The 20,258-nt window shown below is 37.5% G+C and overlaps 1 protein-coding gene across 1 annotated transcript in view; it reads left to right on the top strand.

Annotated features, from left to right (window-relative positions):
* Positions 1–20,258, top strand: part of LOC137248415 (uncharacterized) — a 277,648-nt gene that overhangs the window by 160,876 nt on the left and 96,514 nt on the right. The window contains exon 22 of the mRNA XM_067779354.1: positions 7,946–8,000. Coding sequence (XP_067635455.1) covers positions 7,946–8,000 — 55 coding nt within the window. The remainder of the gene's footprint in view (positions 1–7,945; positions 8,001–20,258) is intronic.

Raw genomic sequence — 20,258 nt, 5'->3', positions numbered from 1 at the left:
AAAATTACCCTGGGTGAGTCCAACACCGGTTTGGAGACCAAAACTATATCCGAGCAAAACACTTTTACCCACAGTTTTTCTTGTGGGTACAACAAAATCATCAAAAATTCAAAACCCACATAAAAGTTTTCAATTTTGTTTGCAAATATCTCTGAAAAGAAATAAAGTTTCCAATTTCCGCTTTCGTATTCGTGATCCTGGGCCCAAAGCGCGTTTGACACCTCTCCCAATATTTTTACACGAGTTTTAGCAGTTGTACCTTAAAGTAAGCAATTACCGTTTTGTATTTTGACCCATAATATTTTAAAAACTGATTTTTTCAGAAATGAGCGGCGCAACGCCCCTTATTGGACGAATACATGAAATTTGGTTATTTTGGCTCCATCATTTACTGAATGATCACGTTTTTGAGGTTTTATAAAATGTATATACATAAAAAATGGGCGTGGGTATTGTCTGATGTCGCTATGCTATGCGAGGTGAGTGCCAAGGAATCCACATATCAAATGTCAACAAGATATCTTAAAATTTACTCAGGTTATCGAGTTCACATGGCTAAAAGAATTCCTTTTTCACCAGGATCATTGGAAATCTATATTTATTCTAATTAGATTGATTTACTCAATCGTATTATAACGCCTTATGTAAGCTTGACTTTTAGTGGCTTATATCCTTATATAAAAGCTCGTAATACAAAAGTGGTATCTTTATCTCTTTATGTAAGCCTTATTTTAATTGATCTATAAGCCTTCTAATAAGGTAGTTATTTTCTTACTAATGACTTCTAATAATTGCTTATGTGAGCTTTATTTTAAATGAGTTATAAGCCTTATACATAACGGTATCTTTCAGATAAACCTTATGCCACACAGTACAGAAAAACAAGGAGTATTATAAGGATTACACCAAGCTCGTACTTATTGCGCTAATTTATTGAAAACATTAATTTGGACAGTTGGTTGGAATGCAGCTGCTCGAAATCACGTCCATTCTGACAGCACTGATAATCAATTAAGAACAATTCGGCGATTCTAATAACACATTCAATGATACACAAAACGGATTTACTATTAATTTTGTATACTTTTGCATGAGCGTTGAGAACTCTTGCTATGAGAAAACGATGACGAAGTGGTAATGAATTATGTCATAGCTATCAACATCAAAATTTTTAATTTAGGTTTACTATGTACATTAAGCTGGGCCGATTTATTAACCTATATCGCGCCATCTATTTTTCGATAGGTTTTGGGCTCAGGAAAAAAAGTTCCACTAAGCATACCCAAAAAAATAATTTTCGAGCCTGCAAAATTTGAGTTTTTTGACCTTTTTCTTTGATTTTTAAGGTTTTTTTCATGACCTACTTAAAAAATTTTCGTTTGATTTTAAACTTTTCATGTATACCCTGTCCGACTCAAAATTGTCCGCTAAAAACTTTGGCGATAACAGTTTTTTGAAAAAAAAAAATATTTTTTGGGTTTTGAGGAGGGTTTCTTCAGAAACGTGATGTTGATGATTTTTTCAGACAACAATCTACGCCAAATACGTAAGCTTGTGGTAAAATTTGATGTTACTAGCTGTTAAAATGAGGCAGAAATGGGGCAGAAATGGCGATAACCCTCTTATTGAACAATCGATTGTATGGGAGGTATATGCTATAGTGGTCCGATCCGGTCGATTCCGACATATGTCAAATCCCCCATCAAAATATGCCTGCTTACTAAATTTCATCAAGATATCTCAAAAATTGAGGGACTAGTTTGCGTGCAAACAAACGGACAGACGGACGGACAGACGGACATGGCTAAATCAACTTAGCTCGTCCCTGATCATTTTGGTATACTTATTGGTGGGTCTAACGGAAACATATACATAAAAAATGATTTGGAGCTTGAATGAAAAAAATCTATTTCGACCAAAACAAGTTCCAAAAACCAAAAAAAAACTTTTTTTAAAAAACTGTTAATGCCAACGTTTTTATCGCAAATTCGTTTTCATCGGCAAAACTTTTGCACGTTTCTGAAGACCCTTAAAAAAATGGCGAAAAAATAAATTTTTTCACCAAAACACTCCTCAAAACCCAAAAAATATTTTTTTTTTTCAAAAAACTGTTATCGCCAAAGTTTTTAGCGGACAATTTTGAGTCTGACAGGGTATACATGAAAATTTTAAAATCAAATGAAAATTTTTTAAGTAGGTCATGAAAAAAACCTTAAAAATCAAAGAAAAAAAGTAAAAAAACTCAAATTTTGCAGGCTCGAAAATTATCTTTTTTTGGGTATGCTTAGTGGAACTTTTTTCCTATCGAAAAATCGATGGCGCGATATGGGTTAACTTCAGGGATGCACCTTAACGTTAAGCTAATCGTTTATCAAAAAATTTCCACCGTTTCCGTTGAAACACTTCGAAATATTATCGATAAAGAAATTATCAAGATAAATTGTATCTCGTTTTTAACCGAAACGAAAAGCTTTCGTTAACGTTAAAAACGTTAACAAAAACGTGATACTTTATGTTTGAATTGTGCTGGCAATGCTATAGCCATGGTGAAGCCGTAAGGTGGTAACAACGAGCGCACATACACACACAAACTCCATAGAATTTGTTTGTGTAATTCGTTAGTGGTAATGTCAAAAACACTCTGAGAAATGTTCGTACTGTCAAAATTCATGAGAAAAGTTGCAATCAGCTTGGCTAATGCTTTCACCTTTAATGACTCCGCCATCAATCAGCTTTGCCAGCATAGTTTGAAATTAATAATCAACATAAACGATTTGATTCCGTTTTGATACGGCAGAAAACGAAACGAAATCATTTCGTTAATTTGACGTTCTTAACGTTAATAAACGAAACGAAATTACTTTGTTTCGTTTATTAACGTTAATTATCGTAACGAAATGATATCGGTTCGTTGGTTAAGCATGCCTGGTTAACTTTCCTCCATGCAAATCAACCCAGCTTAATGTACATACATAAATAACTAAATAAAATTATGATACGATGTGTGGCTCAGAACCATGCCCATAACCTGCAGTAAAAAATAGTTAATAGTTAAATATAACTTACTTTTAGTTGACTTCTGAAAGTTAGCTGTTGTTGTTGTTGTTGTAGCAGTGCTTCGCGCCCTATCCAACAGGTGCGACCCATCACAAATTGTCATCAGTACGACTACTATGTCAACACGCGTAAATTAAACTTGCATAATCGCGATCCTCTATGTTTACACTTTCATTTACTTTTGTTTCGTTTTATTAATTGTATTGCACATTATTTTATCTCTTTTATCTTGTTTTATATAATTTTATTTTCTTTTATATGATCTTGTTTTATTTTAGGTAATTGTGCAGTTTATGGTACCCACAGAAATTTGGGCCCTTTTTTTCGAGTGAGGTATAAAAAGACGCGTATGCACGTATAGATTAAGAATCCGCAGCGGAAGTTAACTTTTTTACTCGTTTAAAAGTTATCCGCGAAAAACTGTCCCATGGGGCACGTTTTTTTCCGGCACAATTACGTTACTGTAGGCACATGAATTAACACAATTTCGATATTTGGTATATTAATGTAATTTGATATACAAGAATTAATGAAAAAATAACTTTGAATTTCACTTATTTATTCTTATTAAGGCAAATCAAATATCAAAAAAACTCGCCTATTTCTTTGTTGCAGTCAAACACATGAACACACACGAATGCAGAGTAAATGGAGGTGCATAGTGATGCCAGCTCAGCAACAATAGAAAATACTTATGCTTTTCTCTAGTCGGAACAATGCAAGGTGGTGGCGGCTCGACATAAATTCAGATAAATATCTGTATTCTACGGTTTTACTTTTGTATTTCTCTGAAGAATTTTCAATTTAATATACATATTTAAGGAGATAAGTTTTTAAATTATCGAAGCAATGCGCCGAAATCTATTCATTAAACTTAAAAAAACCTCTCAGGCGAAAATTTATGTTTTATGACGCGAAATGAAAAGTATGCAAAGAAATTTTTTCATTTAACGAAAAAGCCCGCAGGCGAAAATTTGGAACAAAAAATCGCGCGATTTTTTATTCCAAATTTTCGTATTTAATGATGCGAAACGAAAAGAAGCACAGAGATTTTTCATTTAACGAAAACGCGCCGCAATCGAATTTTTATTCCGCGCGATTTTTTATTCCAAATTTTTATATTTTATGATACGATTTAACAACAACCACACACCGCAGGCGAATTGAAATTAGCAGGAATTTGCAAGAGAGAAGTGACGAGGGGTAGGGAAGAGAAGAGAAGAGGAGAGGAGAAAATACTGCGCCTAAATAAAAATGAATATTCCAAATATTTGCCAGCATCTCTTTATTTCGATAAATTGAAGACGTATTCTCTTCTCTTTTAATATATTTAATTGCAAAATAGTCAGTAAATTACAATTAATTACAATGTAATTGTATGTTTATTTAAATTTATGTTGAACCGCCACCGCCTTGTATTAATCTTAGCAGAGAACAACAAAGGTAATTTCCAGCGTTGCTGGGCTGGCAACACTGTTCATTTTCACGTGTTTTCATTTCGACAGAAATTTGTTGCAATATTTGTTTTGATATTTTATAAGTAAATCAGTGATATATAACATAATTTTTTCGTTAATTCGTGCAAGTTAGATTTATGTTAATACTAGCCTTTACCCGCGGCCCCGTCCGCAAGGAGAAAATTAAATATATGGGCTATTCACGTTGGCCTGCTTATCAAGTTATCTGTTTAAAAAAATGGTTCTGTCTAATGCATTTTATTTTTGTAATTAAGTAAACAAATTAACTAAATGAGCTGATAACCTGATAGGATCCCCAAATGATACCGAAATTATCCAGAAAAATTCACGAAATGACCCCGACACTATCGCGGACAGATCCCGAAAACTATCTAGAAATGCCACGGAAGGGTCTCCAAAAGTTCCCGGAATAGTCCCAAAAAGCCCGAAATGACAACGACACGATTCTAGACTTATCCAGAGAACCACAAAGAAATGATGCCTGAAGGGTACCAAAATGATCCCTAAATAGTCCCGAAAAAGTTTCGAAATGACCCTGACGGGCTCCCGGACGGTTCTCAAAAACCATCCAGGAAGGGTCCCTAGGGGATCCACGACGGATCGCGAAAACCATACAGAAATGATTCCGGAAGGGTCCCAAAATGATCCCGTATTAGTCCCGAAAAAGTCCTGAAATGACCCCGACGGGATCCCAGGCGGATTCCGAAAACTATCCAGAAATGATGCCGGAAAGGTCCTCAAATGACCCCTTAATAGTCCCGAAATGACCCTGACGGGATCTCGAACGGACTCATAAATGACCCTGACGGGATCCCAAACAAATCTCGAAATCCATCCAGAAATGATTTTGGAAGGGCCCCAAAATAATCCCGAAATAATATTTGAAAAGTCCAGAAATTACCATGACGGGATCCCTCATGGATCCCAAAAACTATCCAGAAATGATGCCGGAAACGTCCTCAAATGATCCCCTAATAGTCCCGATATGACCGAAAATCATCCAGAAATTATGCCGGAAGGGACCCCAAATGATCCCGAATACCATACAGAAATGATGCCGGAAAATACCCCAAATGATCCCGAAATAGTCCCGAAAAAGTTCCGAAATGACCCCGAAGGGATCCCGAAAACCATCCAGAAATTATGCCGAAAGGGTCCCCAAATGATCCGATACCAGTCGATAAAAAGTCCCGAAATAACCCCGACGGGATCCCGGACGGTTCCTCAAAACCATATAGAAATGATGCCGGAAGGTACCCCAAATGATACCGAAATAGTCCCGAAATGATCCTGGGAGGATCCCGTACGGATCCCGAATACCATCCAGAAATGATGCCGAAAGGCTCCCCTAATTATCCCGTATTAGTTCCGAAAAAGTCCCGAAATAACCCCGACGGGATTCCTTACGGATCCCGAAAAGCATCCAGAAATAATGCCGAAAGAGTCCCCAAATGATCCCGTATTAGTCGAGAAAAAGTCCTGAAATGACCCCGTCGGGATCCCGAAAACTATCCAGAAATGACGCCGGAAGGCACCCCAAATGATCCCGAAATAGTCCCGAAATGACCCTGACGGGATCCCGGACGGATCCTGAAAACCATCTAGAAATGGTGCCGGAAGGTACCTCAAATGATCCCGAAATAGTACCTAAATGACCCCGATGGGATCCCGTACGGATCCCGAAAACCATCTAGAAATGATGCCGGAAGGTACCCCAAATGATCCCGAAATAACCCCGAAATGACCACGACGGGATCTCGGACGGATCCCGAAAACCATCCAGAAATGATGCCGAAAGCGTCCCCAAATGATCCCGTTTTAGTCGAGAAAAATTCGCGAAATGACCCCGACGGGATCCCGGACGGATCCTCAAAACCATATAGAAATGATGCCGGAAGGTACCCCAAAGGATCCCGAAATAGTCCCGAAATGAGCCTGACGGGATCCCGGAAGGTTCCCAAAAACCATCTAGAAATGGTGCCGGAAGGTGCCTAAAATGATCCCGAAATAGTATCGAAATGACCCTGACAGGATTTCAGACGGATCCTGAAAACCATCTAGAAATGATGCCGGAAAGTACCCCAAATGATCCCGAAATAGTCCCGAAATGACCCCGACGGGATCCCGGACGGATCCTGAAAACCATCTAGAAATGAAGCCGGAAGGTACCCCAAATGATCCCGAAATAGTTCCGAAATGACCCTGACGGGATCCCGGACGGATCCCGAAAACCATCTAGCAATGATGCCTGAAGCTACCCCAAATGATCCCGTATTAGCCGAGAAAAAGTCCAGAAATGACCCCGAAGGGAGCCCTGATGGATCCCGAAAACCATCTAGAAATGATGCCGGAAGGTACCTCAAATGATCCCGTATTAGTCGAGAAAAAGTCCCAAAATGACCCTGAAGGGATCCCGAACGGATCCCGAAAACCATCCAGAAATGATGCCGAAAGGGTCCCCAACTGATCCCGCATTAGTCGAGAAAAAGTCACGAAATGACTAAGACGGGATCCCGGACGGATCCCGAAAATCGTCCAGAAATGATGCCGGAAGGGTCCCCAAATGATCGCGAAATGATCCCGGCATAGTCCCGAAAATGTCCCAAAATAATCCCGACGGAATCCCGGACGGATCCCGAAAACTATACACAAATGATCCCGGAAGGGTCCCAAAATAATCACTGCTCACCTTGTAAGCCCTCGACTTATTTCACCCATTGAGTTTGTAATATTGGTGAAGGTCAGTATACGTAAAGTTATAATGTGTAAAAATTGTTAAAAGGTAATTATTCGAAGGGGTCGTGGGACCCCTTCCCCCTTTCCATGTTCGAAAAAATTTCGCCAGTAGCCTATTATCTCTGTCCCAAATTTCATCAAAATCCGCGAAGCCGTTCTGGCGTGATTCAGTCGCAAAGACAAAAAAATATAATAATTAAATTATAACTGTTCCTAGGGGGCGGATACCACGCCCCTTTTAAAAAATATATAGCTAGTAGATCCTTCTAGACTATTGGCTATATGCATGCCAAATTTCATACAAATCCGTCCAGCCGTTCTTGCGTGATTGAGTCACAAAGACATACGTCTGGACAAACATCCAAACATCCAAACATTTAAACATCCAACCTTTGCCATTTATAATATATATTAGATATTAGATACTAAATATAAAAAGTAAAGTGATGAGTGCGCTTAAAAGAATGTAAACGTGCGGGAACAATATGTATCACACAAACTTGTTTTTCGCGGATAACTTTTAAACAGATAAAAAAAGTTAACTTCCGCTTTCAGATTCCTAATATAGATGTGAACACGCGTCTTTCGATACCTCACTCGAAAATTTTGGCCCAATTTTCGGTGGGTACCATAAACTGCACTACTACCTTATTTTATTTAATTTTATTTAATAGCCAAAATAAAACCGACCGACCGAACGAGAAGGAACCGACTACAATGTCAACACGTGTAAATTAATGCCCCTATTACCGTTTACAACTCAACTCTAATTGGGTTGAAATTTCGCAATTTGGTATTACAGATTACAACTCAACCTGTCAAAAAAATGTCCGTTGAGTTGTCTAGTCTAACAACTTTTTGTGGCATTACCGTTTACAACCTTGTGTTGGTGTAGTTGTCAAAGACGTCAAAATCTTACAACTGATTACTAGCAGTTGTCTCATACAATTTTGCAGTTGTTTTGAAAAAATGTTACGTTTTAGAAGACGGTTCACCACCTAATTTTTAACAAAAATTTTCAAAGTTGGTATCAAAAGACACGTTTGGACCTCCGATTTAAGAATCCGAAAACAAAAATTAAAAATTTATGCCCCTATTACCGTTTACAACTCAACTCTGGTTGGTTTGAAATTTCGCAATTTGGTATTACAGATTACAACTCAACCTGTCAAAAAAAATTTCGGTTGAGTTGTCTAGTCTTACAACTTTTTGTGGCATTGCCGTTTACAACCTTGTGTTGGTGTAGTTGTCAAAGACGTCAAAATTTTACAACTGCTTACTAGCAGTTGTCTCATGTAATTTTGCAGTTGTTTTGAAAAAATTTTACGTTTTAGAAGACGGTTCACCACCTAATTTTTAACAAAAATGTTCAAAGTTGGTATCAAAAGACACGTTTCGACCTCCGATTTAAGAATCCGACAACAAAAATTGTAATTCTTTGCGACAGCATGACACTGGTAATACGCGTCCAAAAATATTGAGAGAGGTGTCAAAACACGCGTATTAATCCCGAGAACAATAATCCGGTGGCGGAAAAGATACATTTTATCTCTGTCCGGAGATATTTGCCGTTGAAGTTGGCGATTTTCATGTGGTTGTTGTAATGTTGTTGTCTTTTTTCGGTTTTTGTTTAATATCTTTTTTTTCTGCCTTTGGATTATTAATACTGATGTCAAGACGCATCGTTTAATACCTCTCTCGATATTTTTGGACACGTATTAGTGTCATGCTGTCGTAAAAAATTACCACAAAAATTAAAAATTTTATTTCTAATAAAATCTAATTTCATGTGGTTGTTGTATTTTGCCAGATTTTTTGTACACAGTAATGCAGAAAGGTGTTGGACCCAACCACAGTTATTTTTACGAATCGCGGCCAAAGGCCGCAAACGCAGAAAGATGTTATGTGCAAAAAAACTGTGGAACGGGCCTCATATTTCGGACGCTCTTGGGCCATTTTGTGGGTCTTTGTAAATATCTTTCGAAGGAAATAAAATTTTTAATTTCTGCTTTCGAATCCTAAAAAACGGAGATGGAAACCCGTCTTTTGATACCACCTTTGATAAGAGTTAGATGGTGCACGGGCTTATAAAACGTTACCAAAAAAAAAGCAAACAATTTAAAGCCGGTAGTTAAACCTTTTTTAATCAAACAATAATCACCAATTTTGTACATATTTCTAGGAAAAACAACGTTTAAACGAATTACATTGAATAACTTTTTGACTTTATGTAGCGACATTCCATAGTTGGACGAGGCTGGCCGCAGTTCGGATGCAGTCAAAATAGGTGAAATTATGCGAGTCCCATTGATACTTATCACTACTCCTGGGAATCCTATTTGAGTAAAATACAATCTTTTCTGTTTGGGTTTTAATCTACTTCGCACAAATACGCTCCTCAATAATATCTAAAACCAGTCCAACACCAAAATCATAATTTTAAAATACGAACGCGTATGCGGAAATGACCTTAATTTTGTTTAGTACTGAGTAAAATGCTTCCTTTCAAATCTGCAAAATAACTTCATATGAAACTCATTATTTGTCACTTAAACATTTCCTTACTTGGTGCTTGGTAGTTCCAAGGGATTGGAATGATAACGCGAATGTTTACCGTATTCGCGACATGTCAGTCACCAACATTTTTGTCATTATAAAATAGATTTCATATAATATTAATAAATTGAAAATGCTTAAATTTCTGCCACAAATTGATCAGCTGTTTATTTATCTGTCAAATCATCACTTTCTGAAGTTGGCAACTCAATTCAATTTCAACTGAAATAAGTTGTAATTCGTAATACCAAACAGGAGTTGAGTTGTCTAAATGTTGAGTTGTTTTAATTACAACCCAACTAAGTTGAGTTGTATACCGTAATAGGGGCATTAATTTCTGTCATATCATTTCGGTTCAAATTTTCATGTGGTTGTTTTATTTTGCCAGATTTTTTGTACACACTAATGCAGAAAGGCGTTGGGCCCACCCAGGGTTATTTTTACAAATCGCGGCCAAAGGCCGCCAACGCAGAAAGATGTTCTGTGCAAAAAACGATGGATCGGGCCTCACATTTCGGACCCTCTCGGGGCCATTTTGTGGGTTTTTGTAAATATTTTTCGACAGAAATAAAATTTTTAATTTCCACTTTCGAATCCAAAAAACGGAGATCGAAACGCGTGTTTTACCTGTGGTAAGAGCTAGATGGTGCACGGGCTCATAAAACGTTACCAAAAAAAATAGTTTACAGCCGGTAGTTAAACCTTTTTTAATCAAACAATAATCAACAATTTTGTACACATTTATAGAAAAAACAACGTGTAAACGAAGGATTACATTGAATAACTTTTTGACTTTATGGAGCGACATTCCGAAGTTGCTCCAGGCTGGCCGCAGTTCGGATGCAGCCAATATAGGTGAAATTATGCGGACGTGAGTCCCATTGATACTAATCACTACTCCTAGGAATCCTGTTTTAAAGCAAAATATAATTTTTGCTGTTTGGGTCAGGGCTCAAACTCCGAACAACATTTGTTATGTTTTTCGCGTTGTCGTGTGCAATAGTTGTGACTTTTTCTTTGATATCCCATTCTTTCATGCCATCTCGAAGCGAGTCTTCTAAATTCTCAGCTGTGTGGCTTTCAGTCATTCTTCGGTGAGCAAATTGAAAGAGCGAAGAGTCCAATTAGAATCTAAATAATGCGCTGTAAGTCCCATATAGGATCGAGTGGCTCTTGATGTCCAGCAATCAGTGGTCAAAGCTATATCAGATGCTGAACTGAGATTTTTCTTAACTTTCTCTATTTCACGGTTATGCATGGCTTGAATTCTCCCGGAAATTATTTTGCCACAAGGAACTCGAGGACATTAACAAACTTCTTGAATCCATCACATTCCACCAATGAAATAGGCAATAAGTCAACAGCAATCATAATAGCCAAAGCTTGTGTTATTATCTCTTGACGTACTTTGGACATATGTATACTTATTGCGAACAGCTTGAGCTACGCGCGATGTTCGAACTTTCTTCGTTGGGGGTTCTGAACATTCCGAATTGTGATCAAACTTAATTTGTGATTGTCTGCTACTCCGCTTATATTCTGGCGCAGATTCAGGGAGAAAAGCTGCGTCCATACCATTCTCTTGAAGATGGAAAAACCGATAGTGGCTCCATAGACTTGATGTAAACTTTGTAGCGTTTTTTCACAATATAAACAAATGGCACTGTTCTTATTTTCACTTTTTTGGAAATGATCCCAAAACTTGCTGACCATTTTACCACTCATTATTAGTTTAAATTGACGCTTTGTAAAATTGTTGATGTTTGTAAAATTGTAGCTTTTTAATTTTTGACGTTAATTTAATAATCTACAAACATATTTTGTGAATAATTTTTCGATGTTTGCTGCGTTCAATTCAGATATGCAGATATTTAACTTTTCCACTATCCGAACATACGGATATCCGGATTTTCCATTTACGAATTCGGATATTCCATTTACGAATCCGGATATCCGAATTTTTTGCTTAGCTATCCGGTTATTCGAATATCCGGTTTATCCGGATAGTTGAAAAATCCGGATGCAGTTCACGGCCCTAATACAAATATAACAAGGTAAAACCCATGAACCATGAAACTGAATATGGGATTTTTGATATACATTTCGGCGATTTTTTAGTTTCAATCATTTAATAAGATGATAGTCGAAAAATATTCGTTTTTTTAATTTATTTTACAATAATACTAATAGTTAGAGTTAAATATAAACAAATCTAAGTAAAATTTACATTTTGATTAAAATATTGTCAAATATTGTAACGCATTTAACTCACAGTGAAAACCAAATATTCTCTTAAAATTTGAGTAAATCTGACCTAGGATATAATAGTTAACATCATTTAGCGGATAGGGCTTATCTTACATGTCTGACGTTCCAGGTTCTGCGACCAAAATGGACTGGTTGCTTTGAATGAGAAATAATATCTACTCTCCGCCTTCGAACTAATGATATTTTTTTTTTTTATTATTATTCAGTATTATCTTATGAAATGAAATTTAACAGATTTTAACATTAGTACATTAGTGAACATACAATAAAGTATATACAATAAGATAATAGCTAATGGCGTTGAGTGATCAAAATGAGAACAGAGATAACGCCATTTCTTCTAATGATTACAATGGAAATTAGAATGCGGAGTGCAATCAAGTAACATTTAAACGGAGTTAGAAAGGTTTAACATTGATGATGAATAAAATATTAAAATAAAGTATTTGAAATAAATAGAAATAAGCACATCGGTTCATTACGTAACAAGCAACTTACAAGTGAGCATATTGTGTAAAATATGAAAGTAGCAAGAAAACATGTTGCAATGTTATAAAGGTTACAAATTGATAAAAAATGTATCAAAATAAAAGTTTTTAAAATAAAATGAAATAAAGTATTTAAATTCAATAGAAATAAAGTACATCGGTTCATTATATAGCAAGGAACTTTTACAAGTGGACTCATTAAATAAAAATAACAAAGAAGTAATAAAATATGTTGCAATGTTTTTAAATTGGAAGCCAATTATGTGATAGGCCGTAACAGAACTTCAATATCTTCATGGCCCAACCCAAGAAGCCATAGTTTTACCTGCTTTAAGAAAACGCTTATTCTTCGAATTGTTTGTATATCTTCGGGAAGCTTATTGAAAATCATACACGATACTATGGTATAGAAGTTTCGATACAGAGTTGTGCTTGAGGCAGGAACAGTAACAGTTGCATTAGAATTGCTCCTTAACATACGTGAAGTGTATATTGGACTATGTAGATAACCACTTCTCATAAAAAAATTTTTTAATACTTTAAAGTAGTACAAGTGTCTTACAGGGAGAATATTTAATCTTCTAAAGAGAATCATCGAATATTGAAGTTTTGACTGTACAAGTCCATAATACATCATTTTCAATACACTATATGCATATAGTTTTTGCAGGCGATAAAAAGAGCGAACAGTTGCTAGCAAGTAAACTTTCATGGCTGAGATATGCGAAGACCAGCTTAGGTTATGATCGACTATAAAACCCAGATATCTAAAATTTTTGACAACTTCGACGTTGAAACACATTGCGTCACAATTTAAATAAGGAAAATAATTAACTCGATACTCGTTTTCAATACAAGCACTAGTACAACGTTTGTGCCGCAAACAACTTGCAGAGTGAAAAATAATATTGTAACGAATTTACTGCAATTCCCCTTATTTGCAATCTTCTGCTAACGTTCGTATCGCTAAATTGTTGAATAAATAACTCCAATATTGAATAATGGAAAAATGGCCTTTATTAAAGTACTTCACAATAACACTTATACTTTGCAACGAATAGCTTCCTTAATAACCAAACTGATTGATAGCTCAAATGAAACTCTACTACTCGCTCAGTGCTGCTAACATTCGTTACAATATCACCACTAGTTGCTTCCTTTCCACCAAGACCAAAATACATTAGTTTAGTTTTATTGCTTACAATAAGCTTATGAGAAGCGAACCATTCTCTTAGGAGGCTCAGATCGTGATTTATATCTACATAAAGATTAAAAGTATTGTTTCATCTATATGCGATTGCCAAGTCATCGGCAAATACTGTGACTTTTCCTACAAAAGATATTGAAAAAAGCGAGTTTATATAAATCATAAATAAAATTGGTCCTCGGACTGAGCCCTGCGGGACACCCAAATCAATTAGCCTAGGTGAGCTTAGATTATTGTTTACTTTCACCTTTTGACTTCTTAAATTTAGATATGATTTAAACCAATCTAGAATGCTTCCACGGAAACCTGCACAGTGCAACTTACTTAAAAGAATATTGTGGTCAACTATGTCAAAAGCTTTTGTAATATCAACAAAAAGACTAGCACAAGTCCATTTTACATCCATTGTTTTATAAATCAACGACCATAAGTTAAGAAGAGCGTCTTCAGTAGATACTCCTGACCGAAATCCATATTGCAATGGACTAAAAAACTTGATTTTCTCCAAATATTGCAAGACTCTGCATTTAACACTCTTCTCAAAAACCTTAGAGATTGATGGCAAGAGAGAAATAGGTCTGTAGTTATTTTTATCTTTCTTATTACCTTTCTTATGTAATGGTATGACAATAGCACATTTTAGATCGGCTGGAAACACTCCTGTGACTATACTTAAGTTGAATACATGCTTTAAAATGTCAACAACATAGAAAGCAATGTTCTTTAAAGTACGATTTGAGATACCATCATTCCCAGAAGAATTAGTATTTTTTAAAGAATTTATTAAACTTAAAATCTCTGACCCAGAAATTGGTTCACAGAAGAAACTACAACCTGGAGAAGTATCTACAGAGTAAATTAAGCGGTTGTTGCAAGTGCAGCGTATATTATCATTATTTGGAGCGAACTGTTGTTGTTGTTGTTGTAGCAATGCTCGCCCCACCCAATAGCCGCGACCGATCACAAATTGTCATCAATATCCTCTAACGGGAGTCCAAGGAAACTTGCCGTTTCAACAGGGGTGGACCATAAGAAAAGGGGTGTTAGAGGCGTTGGTTCCACATTACAATTAAAGAGATGGTTGGTGTCATGTGGGGCACATTGCAAGCAGGGCATACATTTTGTATGTCGGGGTTGATTCTGGATAGGTAAGAGTTTAACCTGTTACAGTATCCAGAACGAAGTTGAGCAAGAGTGACACGCGTTTCCCTGGGGAGTATGCGTTCCTCTTCTGCGAGTTCTGGATATTTTTCTTCAAGTACTGGATTCACCGGGCAATTCCCGGCATAAAGGTCCGACGCCTGTCTATGGAGTTCACCAAGGACCTGCTTGTGTTTTTCCGCTTCATACGGCTGGGTTCTCAGGTGCCGTATTTCCTCAAAATGCTTACGGAGATGACTCCTTAGGCCCCTAGGCGGTGCTGGTTCGTCAATCAGATGTCTGTTGGGATGCCCAGGTTTCTGGGTATTCAACAGAAACTGTTTGGTCAGCATCTCATTTCTCTCCCTGATGGGGAGTATTCTCGCCTCATTATGCAGATGGTGTTCTGGGGACATAAGAAGACAGCCCGTGGCGATTCTGAGAGCAGTATTTTGGCAGGCCTGTAGTTTCTTCCAGTGGGTGGTTTTTAGGCTTGGCGACCATATGGGTGACGCGTAGCACGTAATCGGCTGGCTAATTGCTTTGTATGTGGTCAAGAGCGTTTCTTGTTTATTTTATTGCATAGCTCATCGATCTTTGGGCCTGGGCCTGCGGCCATTATTGTGCAGTCATCGGCGTAGGAAACGATTGTGACTCCTTCCGGTGGTGAAGGTAGCTTAGATATGTAGAAATTAAACAAAAGCGGGGATAGGACACCACCCTGTGGCACCCCTTGTTTAATTCTCCTTTGTTTTGATGATTCGTTTCTGAATTGCACCGATGCCTGCCGACCACCCAGATAATTTGCGGTCCAACTTTTAAGACATGGGGGAAGGGTAGACCCTTCCAGGTCTTGCAGTAACGAGCCATGGAGCGAACTCTTTGCCAATTGTAACGAAAAAATCATTCAGGTGAGTGGCAATTTCTAACGGGTGAGAAACAAGTTTACCGTCGATATCTAGAACAAACGAATTAGTTTGGTCTTCCTTATTCCGATTAAGAATATCATTGACGACATTCCATTCTTTCTTCACGTCACCCTTCGCAGCTAAAAATCTATTTTTATAAAAGCTGTCATGCCTATAATGACATTCTTTATTTATACTGCATGTGAGGTGTTTTACACGCTTCCGGAGGCGAGTGTTTGTAGGATGCTTGCGACATTTGACGCGTAATTTATTTTTAAGTTTAATTTTCTTAAGTAGATCGTGATTGATCCAGGGTTTAAGAATAGTCTCTGAACGTTTAGGTGAAGTAACAAAGCTAGAATTTGTTATGTGCGATTGAAGCGTAGTCAAAAATATATTGTAAGCTTTACTCACATCCATTTCAGCATAAACAGTTTCCCATTTTTCATAACGAAGTGAATTATAAAGAGCGCTAAAATTAATTTTTTGAACGACTGCCGGACTCTTATTCTTAACATTACGCACATTATTTAGACAACTGATTTTCAGTCCAGTCATACAATGGTCAGAAACTCCAAAATCAAAGTTCAAAACAGCAGATGGGCTAAGTGTACTATTATCGAAGCGTCCATAAAAATGGTCTATATTTGTTCCAGAAACTGGACGGGTAATACTATTAATAAAAGATGTTAAGCCATGACTGGCCAACAATTCAAGATGGTTATCTACTGTAGCATTAGCGCTTAATAAATCAATATTGATATCCCCTAATATGACTAAATTCGCCGTGGTTTCCTCATCTAAAACAGAAGAAAATTCTTCATGAAATACCTGTACCGATTTTGAGTGAAGTCTATAAACACATACGAAATTAATTAATTCCTTATTAATATTCAATTTAAGTTTTAAAATATCCGCACTTGGTAAGCAAAAACGTGAAATATCGTGCTCATATATATTGCGTACGAATACTCCGACACCACCAGCCGAGTATGAATCATTAAGCGGGAGTCATTGGTGCCGTATGTCGTATCGCTGTATCCGTATCCCTAACGTAATCAGCTGTTTATCGTTACGACGGTAATGCGGCAGTTACCCACGAACGTACGTAGAAAAAACGTGTCAGCTGACACGACCTATCTTATGAGTGTGCAATGTAAACGAAAACTCACCGACGTGCAACGCCCGTACGTACGTAGCCCGGAACGTAGAAATCAAAACAATTTTGATTTTTTCCGTAAGAACGTGTCAGCTGATCGCTCTCTCACTAGACAGAGTTGCCTAGTAAACTTTTGTGCGCTAATTTTTAATTGCAAATTTTATGCAAAAACGCCTAATTAAAGTTTGAAAAATTGTGGAAATAATTCGAAATAATTATGTAAAAGTGCTGATTATAAATATTTAATCTATTTATACTTATTTAATATGTATTCCGGCCTTTTACAATATCAAAAATTAAATTGGAAAAAGTTGATGTTTCCATAAGCATACATGCAAAATGGTCAGTGGCAACAGTGCTTATCTGTAAACAATACACACACAAATATGTTATGTACATGTACACGGACGCACACATTGATTCCTACGGGCTTGAGAGTTCGGTCAAACGTGCTTCGTACGACAAACGTGCTTACGTACGGCACACGTCGGTGGGTAACTGCCGCATAAACCAAAACCCAATTGGTTGGCTACGATACGGTTACGACCTTAGCGGCACCAATAATCGATTGCATTGATTCTAATAAGGTTGGGCGAATCAGCTGTTAAAAGGTTACCGATACGGTTACCGATAAAGCACCAATGTCTCCAGCTTTAGTATTCGCGAAGAAATCGTAACCGGGAATATGGTACACTAAAACTAGCATTTTTATCTTTTTTCCCATAATCTTTGAACGAATGTCTACAGTTGTAGGTCAAACTAAAGTTTACCGAAAATTTTGGTCCGTTTTTCGTTTAAGCTGGCACATTTTTTGCTCTGGCACCCGCTTCAGATGGCGCAAGGGATTTATGTATGATTGTTGCCAGCACAAATTGGAGATAAATCCCTCGTGAGAGCGAAAAAAAATGACAGCGTTTTGACAGGATGTTCAATATGGCGGCGCATACGGTCGCCTATCTTCAGCGAGTGATAGAAAGAGATACAGGATGACATCACGATAGTCACTTTTAAAATCATGTGATCCATTCTATTTGTAATTTTGACGTCTATGCAGAAGTTACCACAATGGTTTTGGCAGCGTTTTGACAGGATGTTCACTATGGCGGCGCATAGGGCCGGCTATCTTCAGCGGGTGATAGAAAGAGATACAGAATGAGACAGCGATAGTGAATAATAAATCAGGTAATCCATTCTATTTGTAATTTTGGCGTATATTCATAAGTTATCCCACTTGTCTTATCCACAATGGGTTTTACCTTCTAATCTTTTTATCATGTAGCTTTTTCATAGCAAATAAACAGACAATAGTGCACGTTAGTTCATTGAAACCCAACTAGAGATATACGTCGCAGGGTGACAGGTAAATATAACTGAATAAGCAATCAAGCAGCAGCGAAAGACGTTAGAATAATCCAACAAAGACTTTTGAACATAAAGATGTTGCATGCGCGAACTTCAGTGGAAAGCAGCGGAGCTTAACAAAATTCTGGTAGGATACTTCCACCACACCACAAACTTTAACATAATATAAGCGCACAAAATACACTGATTGAAGTTTTGGAGAGTAAAAATGAAAATTTGGAACAGATTAGCTGAATAAAAAAAGTGTACAAATAATTGTTAAATACACACAGTTGTAGTTTAACACATTCTGCTGTGGTGAGTGGTGAAAGTGTCCTACTACAATTATGTGAAGCTTGCTTCACACTTTTTTTCCAGCATGCAACATCTTTATGTTCAAAAGTCTTTAGTCCGACGTTTTTGCAACAGCATAACTAGCAGCCAAACTCCTAAAAGAACGAAAACGGCGACCTGGTAACTGATGTCCAGAGAGTACTTAGATTATGGAATGAACACTTCTCTGCTCTCCTAAATGTATACAGAGATTTACCGCACAGGTATGACGAACCCGATCCCGCAATCGATGATGATGGAATAAATTTCCCCCCACCCGATTATGACGAAGTCAGAATAGCAATAACCAGATTGAAAAACAACAAGGCCGCGGGCGCTGATGGATTGCCTGCGGAGCTATTCAAATACGGCGGGGAGGAGTTGGTAAGGCGCATGCATCAGCTTCTTCACAAAATATGGGCGGACGAGTGCATGCCCGACGATTGAAATCTAAGTGTTCTTTGCCCAGTCCACAAAAAAGGGGATACTGCAAACTGCACCAACTATCGCGGAAGCAGCCTTCTTAATATCGCATATAAGATCCTGTCAAGTATATTGTGCGAAAGATTGAAGCCCACCGTGAATCGGCTGATTGGACCTTATCATTGCGGCTTGAGGCTTGGTAAATCTACCATCGACCCGATTTTCACAATGCGCCAAATCCGTGAAAAAAACCGCGAAAAAAGAATCGATACACATCAGCTCTTCGTCGATTTTAGAGCCGCCTTCGACAGCACGAAAAGGAAATGCGTATATGCAGCTATGTTTGAATTTGATTTCCTTGCAAAAGTTTTACGGCTGTGCAAAATGACGTTGAGCAACACCATGAGCTCAGTCAGAATTGGGAAGGAGCTCTCCGAGCCGTTCAAAACTAAAGGAGGTTTCAGACATGGTGACCCCCTATCGTGCGATTTCTTCTATTTGATGCTGGAGACAATTATACTAGCTGCAGAACTTAACCGCTCTGGAACAATATTCTACAAAAGCGTGCAATTACTGCATATGCTGATGACATTGATATCATCGGCCTAAACACCCGCGCCGTTAGTTCTGCTTACTCCAAACTGGAAAAAGAAGCGGTAAAGATGGGTTTAATGGTGATTGAGGACAAAACGAAGTACCTGCTGTACTCGAGCAAAGAGTCAACGCATATGCGCCTTGGCAAAGACGTTACTGTTGGCAGCCATAATTTCGAAATAGTAAAAGCAGAGAGGATAGATAGAATAAGAGATGTCATTGAAATTTTTATTTGTAATCTACCTGATTGGCGGGTATTAGAAAATTACCTTCTACACATTTTTAAGAAGTTTATTTTAATATATATTGTGATTGTTGGAAAGAGGATGAATTGCTTAATTAATACGATTTGCACTAGGTAAGCAATTAAAAACTAAAGTCCTCTCCGCAAACGAAAATCATACTCTACAATTCACTTATCGTACCCGCCCTGCTATATGATGCGGAAGCATGGACCATAACAACATCAGATAAAGCGACTCTGGGAGTGTTCGAGAGAAAAGTTCTTCGAAAGATTTATGGATCTCTGCACGTTGACAATGGCGAGTACCCAAGAAGATTTAACGATGA

Source organism: Eurosta solidaginis, chromosome 4, assembly GCF_040869045.1.
Source record: "Eurosta solidaginis isolate ZX-2024a chromosome 4, ASM4086904v1, whole genome shotgun sequence".
NCBI classification, from domain to species: Eukaryota; Metazoa; Arthropoda; class Insecta; order Diptera; family Tephritidae; genus Eurosta; species Eurosta solidaginis.
This window is presented reverse-complemented; position numbering and strand designations above follow the sequence as displayed.